The 24024-nt window shown below is 41.5% G+C and overlaps 1 protein-coding gene across 1 annotated transcript; it reads left to right on the top strand.

Annotated features, from left to right (window-relative positions):
• The first annotated feature begins 376 nt into the window (after nt 1-376).
• Nucleotides 377-17973, top strand: LOC124270222 (DC-STAMP domain-containing protein 2-like). The gene is made up of 7 exons (XM_046705578.1): nt 377-541; nt 2110-2193; nt 2331-2401; nt 12654-13146; nt 13697-13930; nt 14461-14660; nt 15048-17973. Exons 1-7 carry the CDS (start codon nt 377-379, stop codon nt 16288-16290), a joined length of 2490 nt encoding a protein of 829 aa, XP_046561534.1. The 3' UTR covers nt 16291-17973.
• The last annotated feature ends 6051 nt before the right edge of the window (nt 17974-24024 follow it).

Here is a 24024-nt window from a genome sequence, read left to right as displayed (position 1 = left end):
GTCTGTGAGGGGGGTGGGGTGTGGGGGGGGGGAGAGGAGCGTTAGTACCAGTGATGAGGTTATCTAACAGGGAGGGTGGTGTTGAAACTGAGGGTGTTGGAGGAGTCTGTGAGGGTGAGTGTGTGTGTGTGTGGGGGAGGGAGGGAGCGTTAGTAGCAGTGATGAGGTTGTCTTACAGGGAGGGTGGTGTTGAACTGAGGGTGTTGGAAGGAGTCTGTGAGGGTGAGTGTGTGTGGGGGAGGGGAGGGGAGGGAGCGTTAGTAGCAGTGATGACGTTGTCTTACAGAGAGGGTGGTGTTGAACTGAGGGTGTTGAAGGAGTCTGTGAGGGTGAGTGTGTGGGTGTGTGGGGAGGGGAGGGAGCGTTAGTAGCAGTGATGACGTTGTCTTACAGAGAGGGTGGTGTTGAACTGAGGGTGTTGAAGGAGTCTGTGAGGGTGAGTGTGTGGGTGTGGGGGAGGGAGGGAGCGTTAGTAGCAGTGATGAGGTTGTCTAACAGAGAGGGTGGTGTTGAACTGAGGGTGTTGGAGGTGTCTGTGAGGGTGAGTGTGTGTGTGTGTGTGGGTGTATGGGGGGACGGTAGTAGCAGTGACGAGGTTGCCTTACAGAGAGGGTGGTGTTGAACTGAGGGTGTTGAAGAAGTCTTTGAGGGTGAGTGTGTGTGGGTTGTGGGGGAAGGGGAGGGAGCGTTAGTAGCAGTGATGACGTTGTCTTACAGAGAGGGTGGTGTTGAACTGAGGGTGTTGAAGGAGTCTGTGAGGGTGAGTGTGTGGGTGTTGGGGAAGGGGAGGGAGCGTTAGTAGCAGTGATGAGGTTGTCTAACAGAGAGGGTGGTTTTTAACTGAAGGTGTTGAAGGAGTCTGTGAGGGTGAGTGTGTCGGTGTGGGGGGAGTGGAGGGAGCGTTAGTAGCAGTGATGACGTTGTCTTACAGAGAGGGTGGTGTTGAACTGAGAGTGTTGAAGGAGTCTGTGAGGGTGAGTGTGTGGGTGTGGGGGGAGGGGAGGGAGGGAGCGTTAGTAGCAGTGATGAGGTTGTCTAACAGAGAGGGTGGTGTTGAACTGAGGGTGTTGGAGGAGTCTGTGAGGGGTGTTGTTGTACTGGTTGTGTTTTAAGGGTCTTGCGAGGAGTGGTGTTGCAGCTGAGGTTGCTGAATGCATATTGTGGAACAGGGGATTTGTTTGTTCCTTTAACGCCGCTTTCAGCAATATTCAAGCTTTATGGCGGCGGTCTGTAAATAGTCTGGACCACACAATCCAGTGATCAAGAACATGAGCATCGAGCTACGCAATTGACACACGATGACATATGTCAACCAAGCCAGCGAGCCTGACCACCCGATCCCGTTAGTCGCCTCTTATGCCAAGCATGGGTTGCTAAAGTGGTGGAATACCGAGGGATGGTGAAGACAACTTCACCACATAGTGAAGTGGAATAGTGAGTGAGTGAGTTTAGTTTACGTCACACTCAGCAATATTCCAGCTATATGACGGCGGTCTGTAAGTAATCGAGTCTGAACCAGACAATCCAGTGATCAACAGCATGAGCATCGATCTGCGCAATTGGGAACCGATGACATGTGTCAACCAAGTCACCGAGCCTGACCACCCGATCCCGTTAGACGCCTCTTACGACAAGCATGGGTTACAGAGGGCCAATTCTAACGCGGATCTTCACGGGTCTTGTGGAATAGTGAAAGTGGTGAAATGCAAATGTTTTACAAAAGCATTTGAAGTCTAATACCGTTATCACCTCAGAAATCACTGACAGGTCATGACATTACGTCATTCTATTCAAGACCCGTGACGATCCGGGTTAGAAATGATCTTCAGTAACCCATGCTTGTCTTGAGAGGCGACTATCAGGGATCGAGTGGTCTTTGACTTGGTTGACACATGTCATTGTCCCAATTGCGTAGATAGATGTACTCATGCTGTTGATCACTAGGATTGTGTGGATCCAGATTCGATTATTTACAGACTGCCGCCATATAACTGGAATATTGCTGAGTGCGGTGTAAAACTAAACTCACTCGCTCACTCGCTCATGCTATTCAAACCGGGTTCATGTCATGTCATGGCCATTTTTTAATCACCAATACTATATTTTCAGGACGCTTCCACCTATCAATATATTTTTGGTAAAACTGTATTTCCTCTCTTCGTTGAACTGAAGGTGTTGGAGGAGTCTGTGAGGGTGAGTGTGTGGGGGTGAGATGGAAGGGGAGGGAGCGTTAGTAGCAGTGATGAGGTTGTCTAACAGGGAGGGTGGTGTTGAACTGAGGGTGTTGGAGGAGTCTGTGAGGGATGTTGTTGTACTGGTTGTGTTTGTAGGGTCCTGCGATGAGTAGTGTTGCAGCTGAGGGTGTAGGAGGGGTCTCTGAGAGTATGTGTGTGAGGTTTCAGTAAGGAGCCACGAGGAGATGTTTAGCAAGCGAGGTTTCTGAATGCATATTGTGGAACAAGGGATTTGTTTGTCCCTTTAAAGCCTCACTCAGCAATATTCTAGCTATATGTCGGCGGTCTGTAAATAGTCTGGACCACACAATCCAGTGATCAAGAACATGAGCATCGAGCTACGCAACTGACACACGATGACATATGTCAACCAAGCCAGTGAGCCTGACCACCCGATCCCGTTAGTCGCCTCTTATGCCAAGCATGGGTTGCTAAAGTGGTGGAATACCGAGGGATGGTGAAGACAACTTCACCACATAGTGAAGTGGAATAGTGAGTGGGTGAGTTTAGTTTTACGCCGCACTCATCAATATTCCAGCTACATGTATATGACGGCGGTCTGTAAGTAATCGAGTCTGGACCAGACAATCCAGTGAGCATCGATCTACGTAATTGGGAACCGATGACATGTATCAACCAAGTAAGCGAGCCTGACCACCCGATCCCGTTAGACGCCTCTTACGACAAGCATGGGTTACAGAAGGCCAATTCTAACGCGGATCTTCACGGGTCTTGTGGAATAGTGAAAGTGGTGAAATGCAAATGTTTTACAAAAGCATTTGAAGTCTAATACCGTTATCACCTCAGAAATCACTGACAGGTCATGACATTACGTCATTCTATTCAAGCCCCGTGACGATCCGGGTTAGAAATGATCTTCAGTAACCCATGCTTGTCTTGAGAGGCGACTATCAGGATCGAGTGGTCTTTGACTTGGTTGACACATGTCATTGTCCCAATTGCGAAGATAGATGCTCATGCTGTTGATCACTAGATTGTGTGGTCCAGATTCGATTATTTACAGACTGCCACCATATAACTGGAATATTGCTGAGTGCGGTGTAAAACTAAACTCACTCGCTCACTCGCTCATGCTATTCAAACCGGATTCATGTCATGTCATGGCCATTTTTTAATCACCAATACTATATTTTCAGGACGCTTCCACCTATCAATATATTTTTGGTAAAACTGTATTTCCTCTCTTCGTCCCTCAAACAAAACAAAATAAAAACCCGTAAACACCAACCAATTCATCCTCTCCTAGAATATCAAAGGAAAAAGAAAAACCCATCCGTTCCGGTCCCTCCTCTCCTAGAATAACCAAATAAAAACCATAAACGATTCCCCTAGAATATCAAAAATACTCGACTTTGTTACAGAATCAGTTAATATCTCAATGAACGTAACGGACGCCTGTAATATGCATGCACTAAATCGGAGCACGACTTAAATAACCCTACAATCGCAAATCCTGTGAATGAATATTTATAACGGTGAAGCTTTCACGATGATATTGTTGACAAAAAATCGGAAAACATCTTTACAATCCATAGTCAAATCAGTCTGCATGTCAAACACGATTATTCCGGATGAAGAATTTACATGAATTTCCAGAATAAACCATTCCTCCGAGAGACGGAATGGACAAACGGAACCCAGTTATTACATTTGTATTCATACATAACTTCCTTATAGCACCCAGCTGGCTCAGAGAAGATCGACATCGCCTTGGCCTGTGACACAAGTCGATTTTACAGAAAAAAACAAGACCCATTATTGTCTTTTTTTAAGCAACCTTCATTCTTAATTGACGTTAAATAGTAGTATGCACCACCCATTTTAATGTAACGGTATTTTCAAATTATAATTAGCAATATTTTAGAAGTTACTGAGTATGGTTTTATGTCACTTTTAGCAATATTCCAGCAAATTCACGGCAGGGAACACCAGAAATGGGCTTCACACATTTTACCCTTGAAGGGAATCGAACCCTGACGAGCGAGCGCTTTAACCACTAGACTACCCCCACCCGCTATCCCGACTATTGGATACCCGCAGAAGATCCAAATATTCGTTGTGTTAGTGCCAATGCTTTCGTTATAACCTAATTATCATTTGATTATTCTTTGACGGAAATTATGCTAATTGGGCATTAATGTTTCTTTTTGATATAACAATTTCCCCCTTCTGAGTCACTGCAGGCGTCGTGTTTTTACATCTGAACATTGATTCCGACGGCAACGGTTTTGAAACTTCCAACACAGAAACACACATTTTCTGCACATTTGACATGAGATGCCTTGAGTGTGAAATGCATTAAGGTAATGAAACTTAAGCCAGTAATAAGGAGTAATTGTACCTTAAAAGAAGGATATCCGTCACGGAATATGGCCAGATGAAAGGATTTGCCACTTCGAAGAGTGTGTCTTTACACACAAAAAATGACCTCTGTTCTTTAAACATTGAGCATGGAATGTGAGCTTCCATAGACTCCTTCTTGAACATCTCGATTGTGCTGCATTTCTTTTGATGTCCATGTCTTTAAAACAGTACAACCATTTGAAATTCTGTTTTTAACAGCGGGTTGAAAGTCAAAATGTAAATACTAGGCCTTGTCTGAAATTTGATTGATAGCTTCAGTCATAATGACAAGTAAGGCAACAAGTTAAGCAAGTTCTTTTGAACTGTGGTGATGATCAAAGACCATTCAGCTTTGTAATGATTCTAGATTTTGATTTATTCATCAGTTCTACATAACATTGTGTCTAGAGCATCCGATAACCAGAGAGGTATACCTTATAATGTGTCGTTCTGTGAATGTTTCCCAACCTGTTTCATGATACAGAAGGGGCGGTAGGGTAGCCCAGTAGTTAAAGCGTTCGCTCGTCACGCCGAAGACCCGGGTTCGATTCCTCACATGGGTACAATGTGTGAAGCCCATTTCTGGTGTCTCCAACCCCAGTATTGCTGGAATATTGCTAAAAGCGGCGTAAAACTGATGTCTGAACAGACGAACAGATGGTTGATACTATGAGCATCAATGTACACAAATAGGATATGGTGACGCGCGTAACCCAAATAAGGAATCCGATCCCTTTAGTCGCCTTTTACAAGCAACGCTTGCTGCAGATCATTTGTAACCCGGATCTTCATGGGAGACGGACATAATCCATCATTGGTGTCACATTTCGCCCAGAGAACAAACTACTGTTTCTGTTGAATATCAAAATGATAAACCAGATTTCCAGACGACGATGTCATGCAAATGTAACGGCCTTTAAGAAGTATGTCTGCAGCAGCAACCACGCACACGGCATCCGTATCGTCAGGAAATGACATTACGGCTGCAGCTGTCAGAGATCGCACGACAGCAGTAGCTCGGGTCACGGAATAGCTCGTATTTCGCGAAGCCTTCTCGGGAATTAAGAGCTTATTATGGAAATCATAAATGGCCCAACATTTATTGTTCATTCAGTATCGATCGCGTGGAAATGGCGAACATTCCGGTCAGGGGTGAATGTGTGGTTCAATGTTGTTTTAAGCCGCATTGAGCAATATTTAAGTCCTTTTCGGAGCCCTGCGACTATGGGCAAAGTGGAGAAAATGAGTGATAGCATGAGCAGAGGATACGTCATTAGGGCACGATGACGTACTGCCGGCTAGGTCACGCTTTGGAACATGAGGATATCCTGGTTGCTCCGACGTTAACGGGATGATGGGGTAGCCTAGTGGTTAAAGCGTTCGCTCGTCACGCCGAAGACCCGGGTTCGAATCCCCACATGGGTACAATATGTGAAGCCCTGGTGTCCCCGGCCGTGGCAGTGCTGAAATAATGCTAAAACTAGAACTCACTCACTGTGACGTTAACGATAGCGAAATATAGACTTTTAAGTATGCACAGGAATCTGCCCTGGTTGTAGATGAGGAAGGCTATACTCCAGCCTTTTTTAATACAAAGATTCTGAAGTATAGATCACCACATGAAGAAATATGATGTTATTCGACTCTGTCATTTTCAATCGGGATTTGAGGCAGATCATCGACGATTAAATACCGCTGGATGTCATTTATAGTCGATCGCATTAGCATGATCGATGGTTTAAATGTAGCGGGGTTTCCTTAATAAACAAACTCCAAATATTTGAAGAGAAAACGTTTGCCTCCATTATTCGCACGATGACTAACATGTTTTTGCTTCAAAGAAGAGTGACTGACTCTTTTTTCTTGCTAACGTATTCAGTGATGTAGTCAGAAGTTGTTATCACAAATTACCCACTTCAAATTTAGGAATATATACCAGTCAGATTAGAGCATCCTTCAGTGTCATGGCAGAATTTTACCATTTATCAGTTACCATGTCATACGTTACTGCATCCTCGTCAATTTCGTTTCCTTTTGTGAAAGTGGTTCACCAAAGTATCACCTCAAACGCTCTATCAATCCTATTTCAAGTAGTAAAGTGTTAGTTCAGCGTCATTAATACTGGACTTCTAAAATTTGGCATTTTATACCATATTTTCCTAAATTTATTCACATATATCTAGAGCGGATGGTTGTGTTGCAGGAAGGTTATGCGTCACTTTATTGTCCCTGACAAGAGCGCAAATTCAACAAACAGGCACATGATAAGAGAGGATGAGTGAGTGAGTGAGTTTAGTTTTACGCCGCACTTTGCAATATTCCAGCTATATGGCGGCGGTCTGTAAATAACCGAGTCTGGACCAGGCAATCCAGTGAGCATCGATCTATGCAACTGGGAACCGATGACATGTGTCAACAAAGTCATCGAGCCTGACCACCTGATCCCGTTAGTCGCCTCTTACGACAAGCATGGGTTACTGAAGATCAATATTCACGGGTTGCATAACGTATTAACAGAGCGGGGCGGTGGGGTAGCCTAGCGGTTATAGCGTTCCCTCGTTACGCTTTAAACCCGGGTTCGAATTCCAACATGGGTAAAGTGTGTGAAGACTATTTCTGTGTGTTATTGCTAGAATCTAAAGGCGACTTAAACTCGGATTCAATAACTCATCTATAGCTGAGCAAAACATTTAGAACTTGAAACGAAGCAGATACATCTATTTGAATAATGAACTAATTTGAACTTTGCGCATTTCAACTATTAAGTGCTTTAGGTTCAATAACCACGGAATTCTTAAGAAATGTTATTTCAAGAGGTATAACCAATGTTGTGTCTAAACTTCGAACATGACCAAATCTTTGGTTGATTTTCTGAACGTAGATAATAACGACACAAACATAATATAAAGAAATTAATGTTAAGGAAAGAAAAAAAACCTAAGATTCTCAGTAAGTAAACCATTCCCATTATCTATATTCCAATCGTTCCAATATTTCAAACTTCATAAATTGACATTCCCGTGGGACAAAAGGGATCCTATCCTACATCGTCCCTTAATTAAATAAACACGCAATGAGACAGCTAATACAATGTTTACAGTTAGACCGAGTGCGTGGAACGACCTCTATGGCTGTAGCGTCATCACCAGTAACGTCTGTATGGCGTTTCATCAGTGTAAATGAATTATCTCGGTATCTGATGTTATTAACATGAATGAAGACAGCCCACGGTTATGTGGTTGCTGTGACACCCACTTGTTGATTGAATAAAACGTGAGTATGTCAGACAAGTATAGGCGTTGTGATTAAATCAGCCCTGGAAACATCACAAGGAACTATTTAGGCTGGGCCTATCAACTCAACATTGATATCAATATGCACAAATTTATATCATATTGCAAAGCGTAAGAGCATTTAGATACTTACATCCAGCGTTTGACTAAACGGTTCACAAATTTGTTTCCGTGTGTGTTACGTGTGGCGAGGATTGTTTTGTGTGGCATGTATGGCGTGTGCGTACGAGTGCCGCGTTTGGTATGAGTGAGTGAGTGAGTGAGTGAGTGAGACGGTGAGTGAGTGAAAGGGTGAGTGGGTGAAATTTGAGTGAGTGAGTAAGTGAGTGTTCATATATCCTGGGCTTTTTAGGAAACTGAATATGGCTCTTCTTGTTTGCAAGGTCAAGTGTAAAATGGGAGGAGAAACATCTCTATATCAGTTCAAAATGGCCACATACAACATAGTCAGAACGGCCAAAGCATAAATTATAAAAATCTTGCAATAAATATGCAATAAGCAATATTGGTATCCATAAAGTCGAATGCTTCGTTGATTTACTCGCGAATTTCTAGAATTCCCGATGTGATGTGTGTCGTTCAGTTGTTTTTTTAAAACCTGAAATGAACAACCCCATTAAAACATCTCTGTGACTGTTACCGCTATACAGAGATCTGATTACATTACATTACGAGGCGGTGGGATAGCTTAGTGGTTAAAGCATTCGCTCATCACGCCGAAGACCTGGGTTCGATTCTCCACAATGAGTGAAGCCCATTTCTGGTGTAACCCGCCATGATATTGCTGGAATATTGTTAAAAGCGGCGTAAAACTAAACACACTCACTCACACTACCCCATATTACATTACTGTTCAAGTTACGCGACCTTTAGCAAGCTTTGACCGAGTCGACATTAACAAATCAGACAGCAGTGTCCAGGCGCTTAACGGAACTAGTTTCAAACAGACGATTTCCATGACCGCGCCCTGATACATCATTCCTTTGAGAATAGAAAACCCATGGTTATCAAATTCAGTATGCAAGGGAGGTAATCGCGTAGTAGTAAATGATGGTGTAGGATCTGAAACGGAATAAACTGAAAGCAACATTGTTCATACTGTTAAAACATGCCTGTTTTGAGTAATAACATTTTGAGTTTGTTGTAAACCTACTTTGACAAATGAACGATTTTGCTGCTATGGCGATGCCATGATAGTTGTCAATTCAAATTTACAGGAAGTGATTAATAAGAATATCGGATATACAAAATCTCACTACAACGATATGAGTTGATATGGGAAGAAAGTCAAAATGACACATGGTCATGATTTGTTTACCACTTTTGTTAATAAATCGAAGTCGAAAATAGAGCTGAAAACCCTTGGATCATAAACAGGACCAATACCGGGTTCGAACCCACAATCAAAAGTTACCGGCATGCCAAAATGGAAGTAGCATGCCCAACTGTACTTTAGGTTACTGTCTTTCACGAACCACCACTTATGGAGGAAACACTGGTCGATAAATGTTAAGGCAATAGAAACATGTATCGACAATTGCTGAGTGCGGCGTAAAACAACACACAAACAAACACAACTTCTATCGATTTTTGAACGAAAACTCTGTTACTTGTTTCAGTGGCACCTATTCAAACGTGTCGTAAATTCCGTTAACCATTTGCAAGTTTCTTTAGGAGGAAATCGGGACGAACAAACTGATTGTATATAATCCCATAACACCAGGAACTAACGATAACGATTAACGGACCCACACGTAGTATCACCCATTCTTCTCAACATCCAAGACGGGGTTGGTAATCTGCGTTCTCTTATTTCACAGGCCCTGTAGTTCACCATGTACGTGGCGAAGTACCCGTATGACAACCAGAAGGAGGACGAGATTTCCTTGCAGATTGATGACGTCATAACGAATGTTGAAGACCTTGGTAATGGCTGGTGTCTTGGTTTGAATAAACGTAGTGGGAAGACTGGTGTGTTTCCCGGCAATACGTGGAAGAAAAGCCAAAGAAAACCAAACCAAAGGGGAAGAAAGGGTAAAATATTTATGCACGTTATGATTATAGAGCAACGTCAGCAGCACAGAATTATTACATCTAACTTTTCATATACACGGAATCAAAGGACGGTGATTATCGAAATTATATTTGCAAGGACTGTTGAGAATAAACATTTGACTTTCAAACTATATCATCCATAGAGAATACTACACAAGGTCTCATTACATACGAATTATACGAAACGAGTGTCCTTCCTATGGTATCTGACCGAGCGAAAGCGAGGTCAGAAACCATAGGAAGGTCACGAGTGTGGTATTTTATTTATTACCCACGTCTTACATGCTTTAAATTGACAAAATAGCGTATGTTTGTTATTTTTATGGTTTCAAACCGAAACCGGTTTCATAAACAGGTTGCGGAAGAATGTTGTTCTGTAGTACACTTTTTTGCATGACGTCACAGTGTAATGACGTCACTACGCCTTGCTCGTCTGCCCCCTTGGTAACCGACGTCACGATGCATGTCAGCTGTAATCGCCTCGTACAGCCTCCTACATTATACTACTCTGTAGCACCCCGTTTCTTGGTTTGCAGTTGCTTCACTCGGCTATCATCACTGGTGGAAACTTTGCGTTTATGTTTTTCGACGCATATAACGTCGGGAAGGCCGTTTCAGATATCAGCCTTCAAATTCTCAGTTTGAACTCTCCTACAAAAAGCGACGACAGCAAGGATGGCGCCAACGCAAATGACGCCACTCACAATTAAACAGCGTTACGGCAACGTTCGCAATATTTACATTCCCACAATGCATATAAGTTGTAGAATGAATGAATTCACGTGTTTGTTATGAATAAACAAGTAGTTCCGTCACAACGTGACCTAACTGAGAGGTCATCGGTTATCCAATCAACTCGTTAGAATGTCAAGTCAAGTCGTTACGACACAGGTCAACGCGATACGACACTCGTGTGACGTACGAGATTAGTATGTAACTACCCATACGTTGACCACGTGGGTAATAAATAGAGAATACTACACGAGGTCTCATTACATACGAATTATACGAAACGAGTGTCCTTCCTATGGTATCTGACCGAACGAAAGCGAGGTCAGATAACATAGGAAGGTCACGAGTTTCGTATAATTCGTATGTAATGAGACCGAGTGTGGTATTTGATTTATTACCCACGTCTTACATGCATTAAATCGACAAAATAGCGTAGTTTTGGTATCGTTGTGGTTTCAAACCGAAACCGGTTTCATAAAGAGGTTGCGGAAGAATTTTGTTTAGCATACGAGATTAGTATGCAACTACCCATACGTTGACCACGTGGGTAATAATATGATTTATTACACACGTGGTCAACGTATGGGTAGTTACATACTAATCTCGTACGTCACACGAGTGTCGTATCGCGTTGACCTGTGTCGTAACGACTTGACCTGAGATTCTAACGATTTGATTGGATAACCGATGACGTCTCAGTTAGGTCACGTTGTGACGGAACTACTTGTTCATTCATAACAAACACGTGAATTCATTCATTCTACAACTTATATGCATTGTGGGAGTGTAAATATTGCGAACGTTGCCGTATCGCTGTTTAATTGTGAGTTGAACTGAGACATTATATGCGTCGAAAAACATAAACGCGAAGTTTCCACCAGTGATGATAGCCGAGTGAAGCAACTGCAAACCAAGAAACGGGGTGCTACGGAGCAGTTTACTGTAGGAGGCTGTACGAGGCGATGGCAACTGACATGCATCCTGACGTCTGTTACCAAGGCAGTGACGTCATTACAGTGTGACGTCATGCAAATATTGTATTACAGTACAAAACTCTTCCACAACCTCTTTATGAAACCGGTTTCGGTTTGAAACAAAAAAATAAGAAAAATACGCTATTTTGTCAATTTAATGCATGTAAGACGTGCATAATAAATAAAATACCACACTCGTGACCTTCCTATGTTATCTAACCTCGCTTTCGCTCGGTCAGATACAATAGGAAGGACACTCGTTTCGTATAATTCGTATGTAATGAGACCTCGTGTAGTATTCTCTATATACACATCTGGCTACAAAAGAAATGGTTTCATTTACAAAGTTTCTAGAGCCTATAGAGTACACAGGGGGTTTTAACCCAAAAAAGGGGCACCAAGGTATGTACTCTATCTCTCTGTCTCTCTCTCTCTCTCTCTCTCTCTCTCTCTCTCTCTCTCTCTCTCTCTCTCTCTCTCTCTCTCTCTATATATATATATATATACAAGCCCTTGTGATGGGGGTTCCCATCAAACAGGGCTTGGGTATTAGCATGTCCATGATGACCTGGTGTCATCAAAGCACGACCGTGTGAATGTTGCTCATACTATTAATCACCGTATTATCTGGTCTAGACTGAGAAGTAGTGCCGAGTTGTCTTACTTAATGTAATTGAATTGTTCACTGCACGGACGACCATCTGCGCTGACCGAGTAAGATTGTGTAAAACCACCCTCCCCAAAACCCCACAGCCCCCAAAACCCCCAAAAACAAAACAAACAAAAACAGACGGTATTTAATCTGATTATTTACAGTTTTCTATTTATAATCATAGCATCACTATTTATAATCATAGCATCATATTCAGTTTACCTGGGTTATCCCGAGTGTTTAAAATTCCAAAAATACCAAAATATAATACATAAATAAATAAATAAATGCATAAGTATAAAAATAAGAAAAAATATGTATGTCAATGTGATTGCTTGTTTGTTCACAGTAACAACGGGAAGGCCGTTTCAGATATCAGCCTTCAAATTCTCAGTTTGAACTCTCCTACAAAAAGAGACGACAGCAAGGATGGCGCCAACGCAAATGACGCCACCGACCGTAAGACGGGAACGGAGGAGAAACAGTCAGCAAGCTCGAATACACTGGGGAAACTCGGCAAGAGGTTTTTCAAAAGCAGGAGCGATGAGCACAGGAGGATAAAAGCTGCTTTAGGAGTGCTTGTCGGCATCCTCCTGGGAGGTGGACTGTTTGTTGCCCTCCGCTTCAGCTTCCAGTACAGCTACAGTGTTGCAGGAGGGATAGCAGGGGCAGCAACTCTTGTCATGTGTGTTCTACTCGCTGTGTCAGTCCGGGCTCGGTGTGTGACAGCTCTGATGAGTGTCAGTATCTTCACGGGCAAGGGTCGTGCGGCGTTCTTGTCCATCATTGGTGGCTTGCTTCTGATGGGACCGGTTACCAACATCGTTAATAATACGAATGAAGTAAGTTCAAACTCTGATTCTGATCAGTGAGAAGAGTTGATGCTATCATCCTTAGCGCATAGCATGAACCGATTTTGGGTAATGTTGAGTTACACATTGTTGTAATAAGGTGAAATCATGCGTTAAAGATGCAAATTTAGAGTATCCATGTCAAAACCCTCGATAACAATGAAGTCGTTGCAACGCGAAATTGTTGGGCTAGAAATGTAACTTTAGTGTATTGATGTCAAACATGCAACTAGTGAGTGAGTGAGCTTGGTTTTACTCCGCTTTCAGCAATATTCCAACAATATCACGGCTATTGACACCAGAAATGGGCTGCACACATTACGCCTATATGGGCAGTCGATCCCGGGTCTTTGAAGTGACGAGCGAATGCTTTAACCATTTGGGTACCGAACTGCCCCAAAATTTACGAGACATTCAGAATGAGGTATCTCTTTAAAAGCAATTTACGACTAAAAGACCGACCAAAAGAATGTTTACGTTTGTTTCACGCTTGAACTAGGCTACCCCACTGTCCCCATACAACAAGTAACATATGTTTCAGGTTGCTGACACAATGGCGTGCATCACTGAGCTGGCCTACAACCAGAGTCAGATGTTGCAACAGAGGCTTGAGGAGCCACTGAAGCAGGTCCAGGACACTCTCCTCGACACCGCCAGTCGGATTAGAGAAATAACCGACAAGATCAGTGCAGCTTTCGGTGGGCTTAAGCAAGGATTTTCTGCTGTCAGTGGTGGACTAGACCAGGCAGCAAATGCTTTTCAGAAAGCCACGAGGGTAAGTTTATAAACAAATCTGTCTATTGAAGGTATTCAAACAGTTATTGATCCCTATATAATCCTATGCTTGCACTTCAGTCCCCCAAAATGGAGCATTGTGGCAGCTTTCGTCTGTTAAGACTAGTAACAAAATAGCATGAAAATTGTTGTTTTTTGTGTATAGTGAAACCCTCTCTGAAATATGTACCTTTACACAAAGGGGTTTTGTCCATGGTTTTGATCCTTTTATGAAATGTAAAAGTTCATCCAGGCGATCTAATTATCATCCAACAGTGTTTAAAGCCAGCTCATGGCTGAGAATCTTTAGATATTGGCCCCTATTCCGTACACCGACCCGTAGCTAAAGTGATGACGCAAATCCTGATGTACTCTCATATAGGAAGTTCAATTACCGCAATCCTCATGATCCCAAGTACGTGGGGATGACATTGAACCCGTGCATATATACTCCGGACAATTATTATCATTCATCTGCTTTGAGAGTAGTGTGTATACTTGATTACTAAAAAGATGTGTTTTATTCATCAGGTCTGCAGAGCATCCTACGGTTCTGTGTTTTCCAAGTGTGCCAATGTCCTAAGTGGTGCTGAGCGGTCCTGTCGACGGGAGATTTCATCGATTACAGATAAACTGAATCCTGGTAGTGTAGTGGATAAAATCAAAGGTGGTCTGAAAGGATTTATCTTTCGCAGGAAACGAGACGTGGAATCAGATCCTATCAAAAGCAGGTATGATGATCAACAAACTACTAAGATATTTGGTCCTCACACAGTTCACTTATAAATATATAATGTCCGTAAATGGTTTCATGGTCATGTCCATAATACGTGACATCCAAACGCAGGACATGATCAGACAGGGTTAAAGAATGTTATTATATTGGTGTAATAAGGAGTGAACTGATGGTTCTTGAAATTGTAATTGATGTCTTAGTCGTGGCAGATGTGCGTTGAAATAAACACTCACATCATCAGCATTCAGTTACCTATGGAAAGGCAGGAAGTAGCCCTGAAACGTCCTTAAAGCAACTTAGAAGTTGTTATGCACAAATGTGTCAGTACACCCTTCACTCCATTTTTTCGGAAATGTTTAAGAATTTTTATATTTTATTACAGACATACAAGAGCCATAGCGGATGACATATGCAGTGTCCTTAAAGTTGGGGAATTGTGTAATGGACTCAAAAACATCGACCTCTGTTCACCACTGTCATTGGCAGACAACGTCATAACTGACGGAATAAAGAAGATTTTGACTGAAATAAGAAAGGTAGAAGGACTCTTCAAATTCCAACTTAAAAACGTAGGGGTAGTATCAGGCAATGCCAACTCGTCTAGAAGCGCTTCGGATATCTTAGATGGTATTAGAACGGACCTTAAAGAAAAACTCGATGTGGCGTACTTTGTTGTCAACGTGATCAACCGAGTATTGTCTTTAGTGATTACACTGGTCCTGATTCAAGCATTTCTCTACAGCAAGAATTACTTATCCAACCTCCGATTTGACAACATCTACCTAACGAGACAGCTGAAGGCGCTTGATGCATCGAGACAGCAGAACAAGGTGAAGGAACTGCTACCATTGAAGAGGCACGAAAAGAAGAAATACATTGACTCAACTTCGTTTCGGCTCTCACCTTCAGAATTCCGCACTTGGAGGAATGGCATGGTGACAGTTCTGATGCATGTGCTTATTGCAGCCTTATTAGTTCTGTTTGATTACCTGTTCTATTACATTCTGTATCTGATTAATAAACATGGTCGCTTTGAGTTCACATTATCGGGAATGTCCAAAATCCAGTTGAAAGTTGAAGGGTCTGGTCTGTTGACAAATATCTTCAAAACGTTTATCTCTGGCTTCAATATAGAGCAGAGCTACGACAGTTCTCTTGATATTCAAAAGTGCCTGCCAAAGCCAAGCGTTCCTGATCAGAACAGTCTTTACGTGCTTCTTGTTCTGTACTTCCTGGCCATAGCGTTTGTAGTATTGCAAGCATATGGGCTACGGTTGCGACATAAGATTGCAGCTTTCTATTACCCTGAGCAAGAAACTGCACGAGTGGTGTACCTATATCGACTAATTGAAGTAAAGCGGCATAGTTTTATGGACGATCTCAAGAAGATGATGTCGGACCGGTCGGTCAAGCCCACTGAGGTCAAAGCAAAGAACGAATCGAAGAAGTCACAATGTTGGTCTCGATTACCTTGTTTCAAGAAGGTGGCAAAGGTTAACTGTGTGCAGTGTGAAGAAGAGACCAAAAATGGTTGGCAGTGCAAAAGTTCAGGGTGCCAAGCTGACTTTTGTAAAACTTGTTACAAGGACAATGATAAATGCTGTCCCCTCTGTCACACCAAGTAGGCTGGGAGACGTGGATATCACCTCTCAGTGGGCTGTACGGGAGAGTGAGTAAATGTGGTTTTTAGCCACCTGCAGCAATATGTAAGCCATGTCACAGTGAATGACACGAAGAAGAGACTTCTGTGCACGTTTGCACTCTAAACCACGTCTTCCAACTGTCAAGCAAATGCTTCAAATAGCTGTCGTATTTTGTGGAAGAAGGATTATCAATACTCATTTGGTACATATATTCCATCTAACCCAGCCTGTAACTTCTGTAAAATACTGTAGCGATGCCTATACACGTTATGCTAAGATTGTAAAGTATTGCAAGTGAGTTAGTGAGTGAGTTTAGTTTAGGCTGCACTCAGCAATATTACAGCTATATGGCGGTGGTCTGTAAATAATCGTTGCAAGAAGCAAACGAAATTTCCATTGTAGGAAAACAGTGACACTTCCCGAATGTAATATGTAACTTTGTACCTTACTTTTTAACAGGGGTACATTGAATATCATCCTCTTTTTTTCAATTAACTTCCAGTTATATAATGTCTTGTTACATGTATATATTTCTTTTCTTATTGTTTGAGATCTTACGAAATATGTATATTATTTTACATTTTGGTTGATGTAATTCCTGTTGTGTAATGCTGATCTACCAATATATGCTTTGAAATAACTTCTTGCTCTGCTTCTCTGAGTCTTTTGAACAGTGTAGTGAATTATTTTAGGCTTAGTTTTTGCACATTGTGTTCATCTAGCCATTTCTACAAGGTTTATTTGAAACCTTGCTTGTCACGTATGAAAAAGGTTTCCAGTAACAAAACGATCATACTTACTAGAGTTTAGAACTTGAATTGGCTGTCAAATATTGCCCGAAATAATGGTACCATAAATTGTCTCCCTTTAAGACATGTTCATCAAAGGGAGATAATCTATTTTTCGGTTGCTACCGCGTGAACTTGGTGTGTTTTGGCATTCCGCTGTTTATACTTTTAAATACAATGCTTATACCATTAGCAGCACCTCGAGTGTGTCCAGTGCAAAGATGCTGCTTTGCCTATATTTTCAGGTCGGTGGAGCCTCAGTAAGCTTGCCACAAACCTTAAACCATATTTCGAAACAACTGATTTAATTTGATACCACCACATAAAACAAATGACATCGATTTACCAAGATTCCACTGTACAGCTACTTGTATATGTCACACATGTTTTTATTTTGTTATCATGATATGTTTACGCTATATTGATAGTAAGGTATGTTCTCTTATCTACAAACATATCTACATACAACTATATTATTGTTATGTCGGTGCAAACAAACCTGTTGCCTACAGTATGAAGAACACCATGGGATGTTCTAATCGCATCATCACATCTCCCGACGATGTCATAAAAATATATTTTTGTAGTATTTGTTATTACTAAGAACCATGTCTGTCATCAAATCATGGCACGATGAAGTATATATTGGTGTCTTCTGAAAGTAGTTTAGTACTTTTTGTAAGAAATGCATAATAATGCATTTTAAATACGAAATTTCTGAAAAAACCCGATATATAGCATTTAAGGAGTTCCTGATGGAAATTTGTAACGTTTTTATTTGAGACGGATACTCTTGTTTGTGTATACAGTTTTTGTACATTTTACCTTCGATGCCAGATCTTTAAATCTGAATAAACGATAAACTGCTCAAATGATATACTTGATTATTGTTTCATTGTCACAGATGCTAAATCTTTCCTAAGAAGGTTTTGCAGTCTAACAAAAGAAACCAGCGATATAAAGGCAGTTCAATTGTCTCACTGACTTTCTAGTGCTTAGTATGAGTGAGTGAGTTTAGTTTTACGTCACACTCTGCAATATTCCAGCTATATGGCGGCGGTATGCAAATGATCGAGTCTGGACCAGACAATCCGGTGATTAACAGCATGGGCATCGATCTACGAAAATGGGATACGGTGACATGTGTCTACCATGTCAGCGAGCCTGACCACCCGATCCCGTTAGTCGCCTTTTACGACAAGCATGGGTTACTGAAGTCTCATTCTAACTCGGATCTTCACAGGTGGCTTTCTTTGATCTACTGTATTATCTTTTTGGTATATACATAGACATTTGTGCATATCTTGCTTTAATATATGCCGCCCTTACCTCTGCAGAGTTTGTGGAAGTTGTTCATGCTTTCATCCAGTGGTTTCATGGGTCATTTACAAGTCAAACCTACTTAGAGGTATCATTGTTGACGGTACACCTACTTACACCTACTTACACTTTGGACAGTGAAAATATGAATGCATTCACAACGTAAGGAATTTACATCCGAAATCATTCATCAGTCTGAGATCTCTTTCCTAAAAATGAAAAACAAGACAAATTCACCGTGATGCATGTGTGCTTTGTGTTGGGAATTTTTAAAATAATTTTGATTTTGTTCAGTCCCTGAACCGCATTATTTTCCCTTCTGCCTAGCCCAGTCTGCAATGGTAAATACACTTTACATGCATTGTCAGGCTTAATGATCAAGAAATGTTTGAGGTGTGTCAGATGAACATCTGTGACACGTGACCATGACATGACGGTTGATGGCAATGCGAAAGGTTTGATGGGAAGGATACTTCTTTATATTCATTCAGCTTATACAGGGTATATTTGTATAGTAGCCATGACCCACTATTCTTACGGGCCTCTCCACGCTGAACTGTGAAATGAAACCATGCGGTTTCTTTATATGCTCGCCGCGAATAGCTGCAATATTCACTCACTCACTCACTTTCTTTATATGCAGTATTTTTACACTATACAGAACGTTGAGTGAGTTTGTTTTACGCCGATTTTAGCAATATTCCAGCAATATACCAGAAATGGGCTTCACACATTGTACCCATGTGAGGAGTCGAGCCCGGATCTTCGGTGTAGCGAGCCAACGTTTTAACCACGAGGCTACCCCACTGCCTCCTCTAAACGCAGAGAGACAGAATGGCATTAGCACAGTAACATATACAAGTTCAGGTCTAGGTACCTGTACTCTTTGAATTTTTGTGCTATCGCTTTCTATGTATTCATTACATAATGCTAAAACCCTGTTTGGATTCACACAACTCTCTATGTTTGATTGACGGGTTGGCTTGTTCATAATATGCTGTTAGATTGTCTGTCCATCCCTGGTGGTGCTAAAACCTGGCATTGTCTCGTTTAAATAGAGTGAGTGAGTATGGTTTTACGCCCCTTTTAGCAATATTCCAGAAATATAACGGCAGGGGACACCAGAAATGGGCCGTTAAAATAGAATAAAGCACTTCGTACCAACGTCTGACGGCGTTAGTACCTCACGAAATGTCTGTCTTTACAAATATGGACTGGATGAGTGGATTTGGTTTAACGCTGGACCAGACAAACCAATAGGGCCTGTAAGTCTCGAGAGGCGCTACTTCCGGTACTAAGCTGGTTCCCGGCTCCCAAATTGCGATATGCGAGACGGGATACAGATTACGTTCGGTCCCAGATTTCCGGTGACAAGCGTATACTAGTTCTGTTTCCAAATTGCGCGACCGCCAGATATGAATTTACTTGACCGGACGAAGTCGTAATAGCTGGCTAATTGGGAACGGTTAGACCTGAAATTTGTTATCCCTGCAAGGAGTATTGATTCCTTACTGTCAACTGACAACCATGAGATCATTCGGTCTAGGTATAGAACGTTGTTTGTCACCGGAAGTACTAAGGATCGCGAAGTGCCGTGACCTACTTACGGTACCTATGTCTAAAATCAAGAGCATTCGCCGATTATACATCAGGTGGACACGAAGGAGTGAATGAGTGAATGATTTTTTACACCGCAGTTGCATCATGGTTGCCTGGCAACGTGGTTGATTGCATTAACACCGATCTACGCCCTCTTTTATCAGCCATCCTGCCAAGTCAAACGTTGTAACCACAGTATCGATTACGGGATGGTTCGATCACCGGAAACGATCATCGAGTTGAGTTGAAAAGTTTATGTTTCTGCTTTAATTTATAAATAATAAAGCCAAGACACCACTGTCCACCACGGAGCTCTGCCTGACCATTCAACGTTAAAAGGCATTTCACGTTACAAGGACACCACTGATCCAGGCATTGTATGTTAAAATACATGTCTTTTTATCTTTTGAATACTTTTGTGATGACAGAGAGTTGGCGTTTGGGAAAATAGATATATGTAGATGTGTTTCATTCAATCTTTCTACCAGTAGCTTTCGACGACCATCAGTAGAGTTTATTTTCTTATTTCGGTACAAAGACCAACGGCCCACGTACAAAAAATACATTAATTGAAAAACTATGACACGTTGACAAGATCATTCAAAAACATGTTGAGTTGCCTAAATAACACATTTTGACGCCATCACTTATGCTAGCATACGTTTACATCAGTTAGAAATCTTGGATAATTGTCATGCTGCTATGGCCGTTCTATCTTCAAACTGTCTGTCTGTCATCGCGTTTGTTTGTGTATTGTTTAAGGCCACAATATTCCAGCTATATGGCAGCGGTCTGTAAATAATCAAGTCTGAACAAGGCAATCCAGTGATCAAAATCATGAGCATCAATGTAAGCAATGGGGATGCGATGACATGTGACAGCCACGTCAGCGAACCTGACCACCCGATCCCCTTAGTGGTTTCTTACGACAAGCATGGGTTACTGAAGATCAATTCTAACCCGGATCTTATCGGGTCACGTTATCGTTGAATAACGTACAAACTGTTACGTGTTCATTCTCGAGTTGGATGAACTGTAGGTGTGAACAATCCGCCCTCCCCCCCCCCAAAAAAAAAGGTGATGTAATTAACAAGTGTATTCTTAAATTAACTAACTGCACAAATCAATACAAAATAGAGGGACAATACATGTTCAGAGGCAGTAGGATACAAAAGCTGTGATTATAGCAATAAAGGCAATGATGGTGATTTTCTCCTCTCAGTGACAGTATCCTAACTTGCAACTAGGCCTAGCACACAAACTGCTGGTCTTCTGGTGACATGAGATGTATTATGAGATGAGCGGCAATAACTCGCTTCCTTATATAATTATCAAAGAAAAAGCGTAACAAATTCCACAATAGGCTGATAATTCTACAGCAGGCTGTCCAGATAATTGTACTTAGTTCTGGCGATGTCTGTAAGGTTGTAGCACAAGTCCAAGTTTAGCATACCACTGTCCCTCACTGACTCTACAGCTTAAGCCTACAAGAGTTGCATACCTTGAGTACCCTACTACATAATGTAACACCTAGTTTCAAATTCTATTATCAGTATTAGGAAACAACAAAGATTTTGACAAACATTTGTGGGAAAACTGTATAACAGGCTCAACCTTGTTCTACAACGTATAAGGCAGCCCCATGGCAATTCCATGTTTGAAAAGCAATGACCATACACGCAAACAGATTTGACTATACTTGACATTATTCCAATCACTTCATCTGAAAATATTTTGAAAAATTAATCTTTAACAGTATTAACGTTAGACCCAATTTCTGGAATGTTTCTCATTTTTCACAAAAGTAGACACAAAAAGCACTGTCAGATATCTCTGGTCGTTTGAAAGGCATGTCTTAGCATTGTCGTGAAGGAGAGCAAGATGCTGCAGCTATAACAAACCACGTAAGAGATATCAAATGAAGTCAGTTCATTCAGCGATGCTTCCCAGAAATAGGATAGTATATCAAAAAATCATCTCATTCCTCTTTCTCAGGAAATTCCTATATCTCGTGCACCTTCAATGGCGCATATTCAGAATATTTGTTGGACTTCTTCATCCGCTGTTTCAATAACTAAAAATAATAATTTTTTTAAAACAAAATCAATGGTATACTCTGTGTTTAAATGTCTTATTGGTGGATCTATTATCTTCTTTATTCAGAGCCTTCCGCATCAGTTTGACTCAACGTGCGCTCACAGTTACCAGTTGTGTAAGTTAAGTGTTATCGGGATTGGTTGATAGAACCTTTCATTAAATATGACAGCGAACAATATGGTCAAATCGATTTACATACATGTATCTATTTGGTTTTATCGGAGACCAGTATCCAGGCATTCTTTGCCAAATGACGACCAAGCTGAAAGATAATCGATTTATAAATACACTGCTCTTCAAATAAATACGCTTTGAATTAGTTAATGAGTTTCTGTGAAAAATATCTGAATGTCATGATACATGAATGCCTTTAGGTAAAGCAAACAGGGAACAAAGGTGTTCACATACAGCTCTAATGAGTCCGGGATTATTTTAGTGCAAGCAAACACTGCTGATGACACAGGCATGTACTTGACGTTCACGTATTCAGATACAGGGACTACAGTCAATATAGAGATATACCACACTAAGATAAAATCGCGCTTTATTGAATATTGACCGGAAAGAAGGGTTGGGCATAAACAATCAGTCCGAACTACAGTGAGACTCACAGTTTGTTACTCAAATACCATCTCCCTAAAATGTTAAATAGTTACTAAAGAGAAATTTTGAAAGGGCGGGTAGGTGTTGTAAACCAATACTGTATATCATGAACAACGCTTCAGTGTCGCACAATGAACCAGTCCATACCAGTAGCCTATAGTCACCGACGGCACCAGCATATATCACAACCAGGTGATATTTCATTTTATCCCCTGTAATCCCTTTTACACTGAGGGTCCCCAAAAGAAGACAATCATGATATATTGGTGACCCTTTATACCGCAGTGGAATCTCAATAAGGAGACAAACGTGGGATATTGGTGACTTATTTCGCTCTGGAATCCCAATAAGGAGTAAAACCCCTTAAATAAGGAGTCACAACATGGAAAACCTGGGATATTCGTGACTCTTATATTAGTGCAGTGGAACCCAACATGGAGAAACTCATGGGATATTGGTGATCCTTAATTCCGCTGTGGAATCCCAATATGGGAATCCCTTAATTCCGCTGTGGAATCCCAACATGGAGATACCCATGGGATATTGATGATCCTTAATTCCGCTGTGGAATCCCAATAAGGAGACAAGCATGGGATATTGATGATCCTTAATTCCGCTGTGGAATCCCAATGAGGAGTTAAACATGGGATATTGATGATTTAATTTCCGCTGTGGAATCCCAATGGGGATATTGATGATCCTTAATTCCGCTGTGGAATCAATTGAACATGGGATATTGATGATCCTTAATTCCGCAGAGGAATGATGATCCAAGGAGTTATAACTGTTATTGGTTTATTTCGGCATGGACGAATGTAGGACAATTGAACTCTTCTGAAAGAGATGCATTTCACCTAAATATGAATGCATTTGAGAATTCTTTTTTCTTGATTTGCATAAAGCTGTGTTGTTAAGCGTTCTTGTAAACTAATACCTTCTAAGATATCTTTGATAGTTTGTCAGTAATTCATAAAGGTAGGAGGGTAACGTTTCTTTTGGCGTTTAGTGTATGTTTTTGTCTATAGAGTATGTTTTTGTCTATAGATCCGAATTGTAATTTCGGAGAATTTCTAGTGCAATCGCATTGGCGTAGTTTGGGGCTAAAATTCTTAGCGACTACGATAAAATCGTAGAGGTTGGCATCTCTGAGTTTTTTGTCCAGGGCCCCGTTCCACAAAGCGATGGTAGAGCTAAGGTGATCGTAACTCCCATACCTTAACATAGACTTACGACTGTCGTAGCGCTACGATCGCTTTGAGGAACGGGGCCCAGATTCGATTATTTACAGACTGCCGCCATAGAGCTGGAT

The sequence above is a fragment of the Haliotis rubra genome, unplaced genomic scaffold (genome assembly GCF_003918875.1).
Source record: "Haliotis rubra isolate DU_JTF1 unplaced genomic scaffold, ASM391887v1 Scf1, whole genome shotgun sequence".
Lineage (NCBI taxonomy): Eukaryota > Metazoa > Mollusca > Gastropoda > Lepetellida > Haliotidae > Haliotis > Haliotis rubra.
This window is presented reverse-complemented; position numbering and strand designations above follow the sequence as displayed.

Bases quoted from the DNA above. Each gene is read 5' to 3' on its own strand.
- LOC124270222 (XM_046705578.1), top strand. From the start codon at position 377: ATGACGTTGTCTTACAGAGAGGGTGGTGTTGAACTGAGGGTGTTGAAG. The intron at 542-2,109 runs GTGAGTGTGTGT...CTATATTTTCAG, and splicing joins TGTTGGAGGTGTCTGTGAGG to GACGCTTCCACCTATCAATA. The intron at 13,931-14,460 runs GTAAGTTTATAA...TTTATTCATCAG, and splicing joins CTTTTCAGAAAGCCACGAGG to GTCTGCAGAGCATCCTACGG.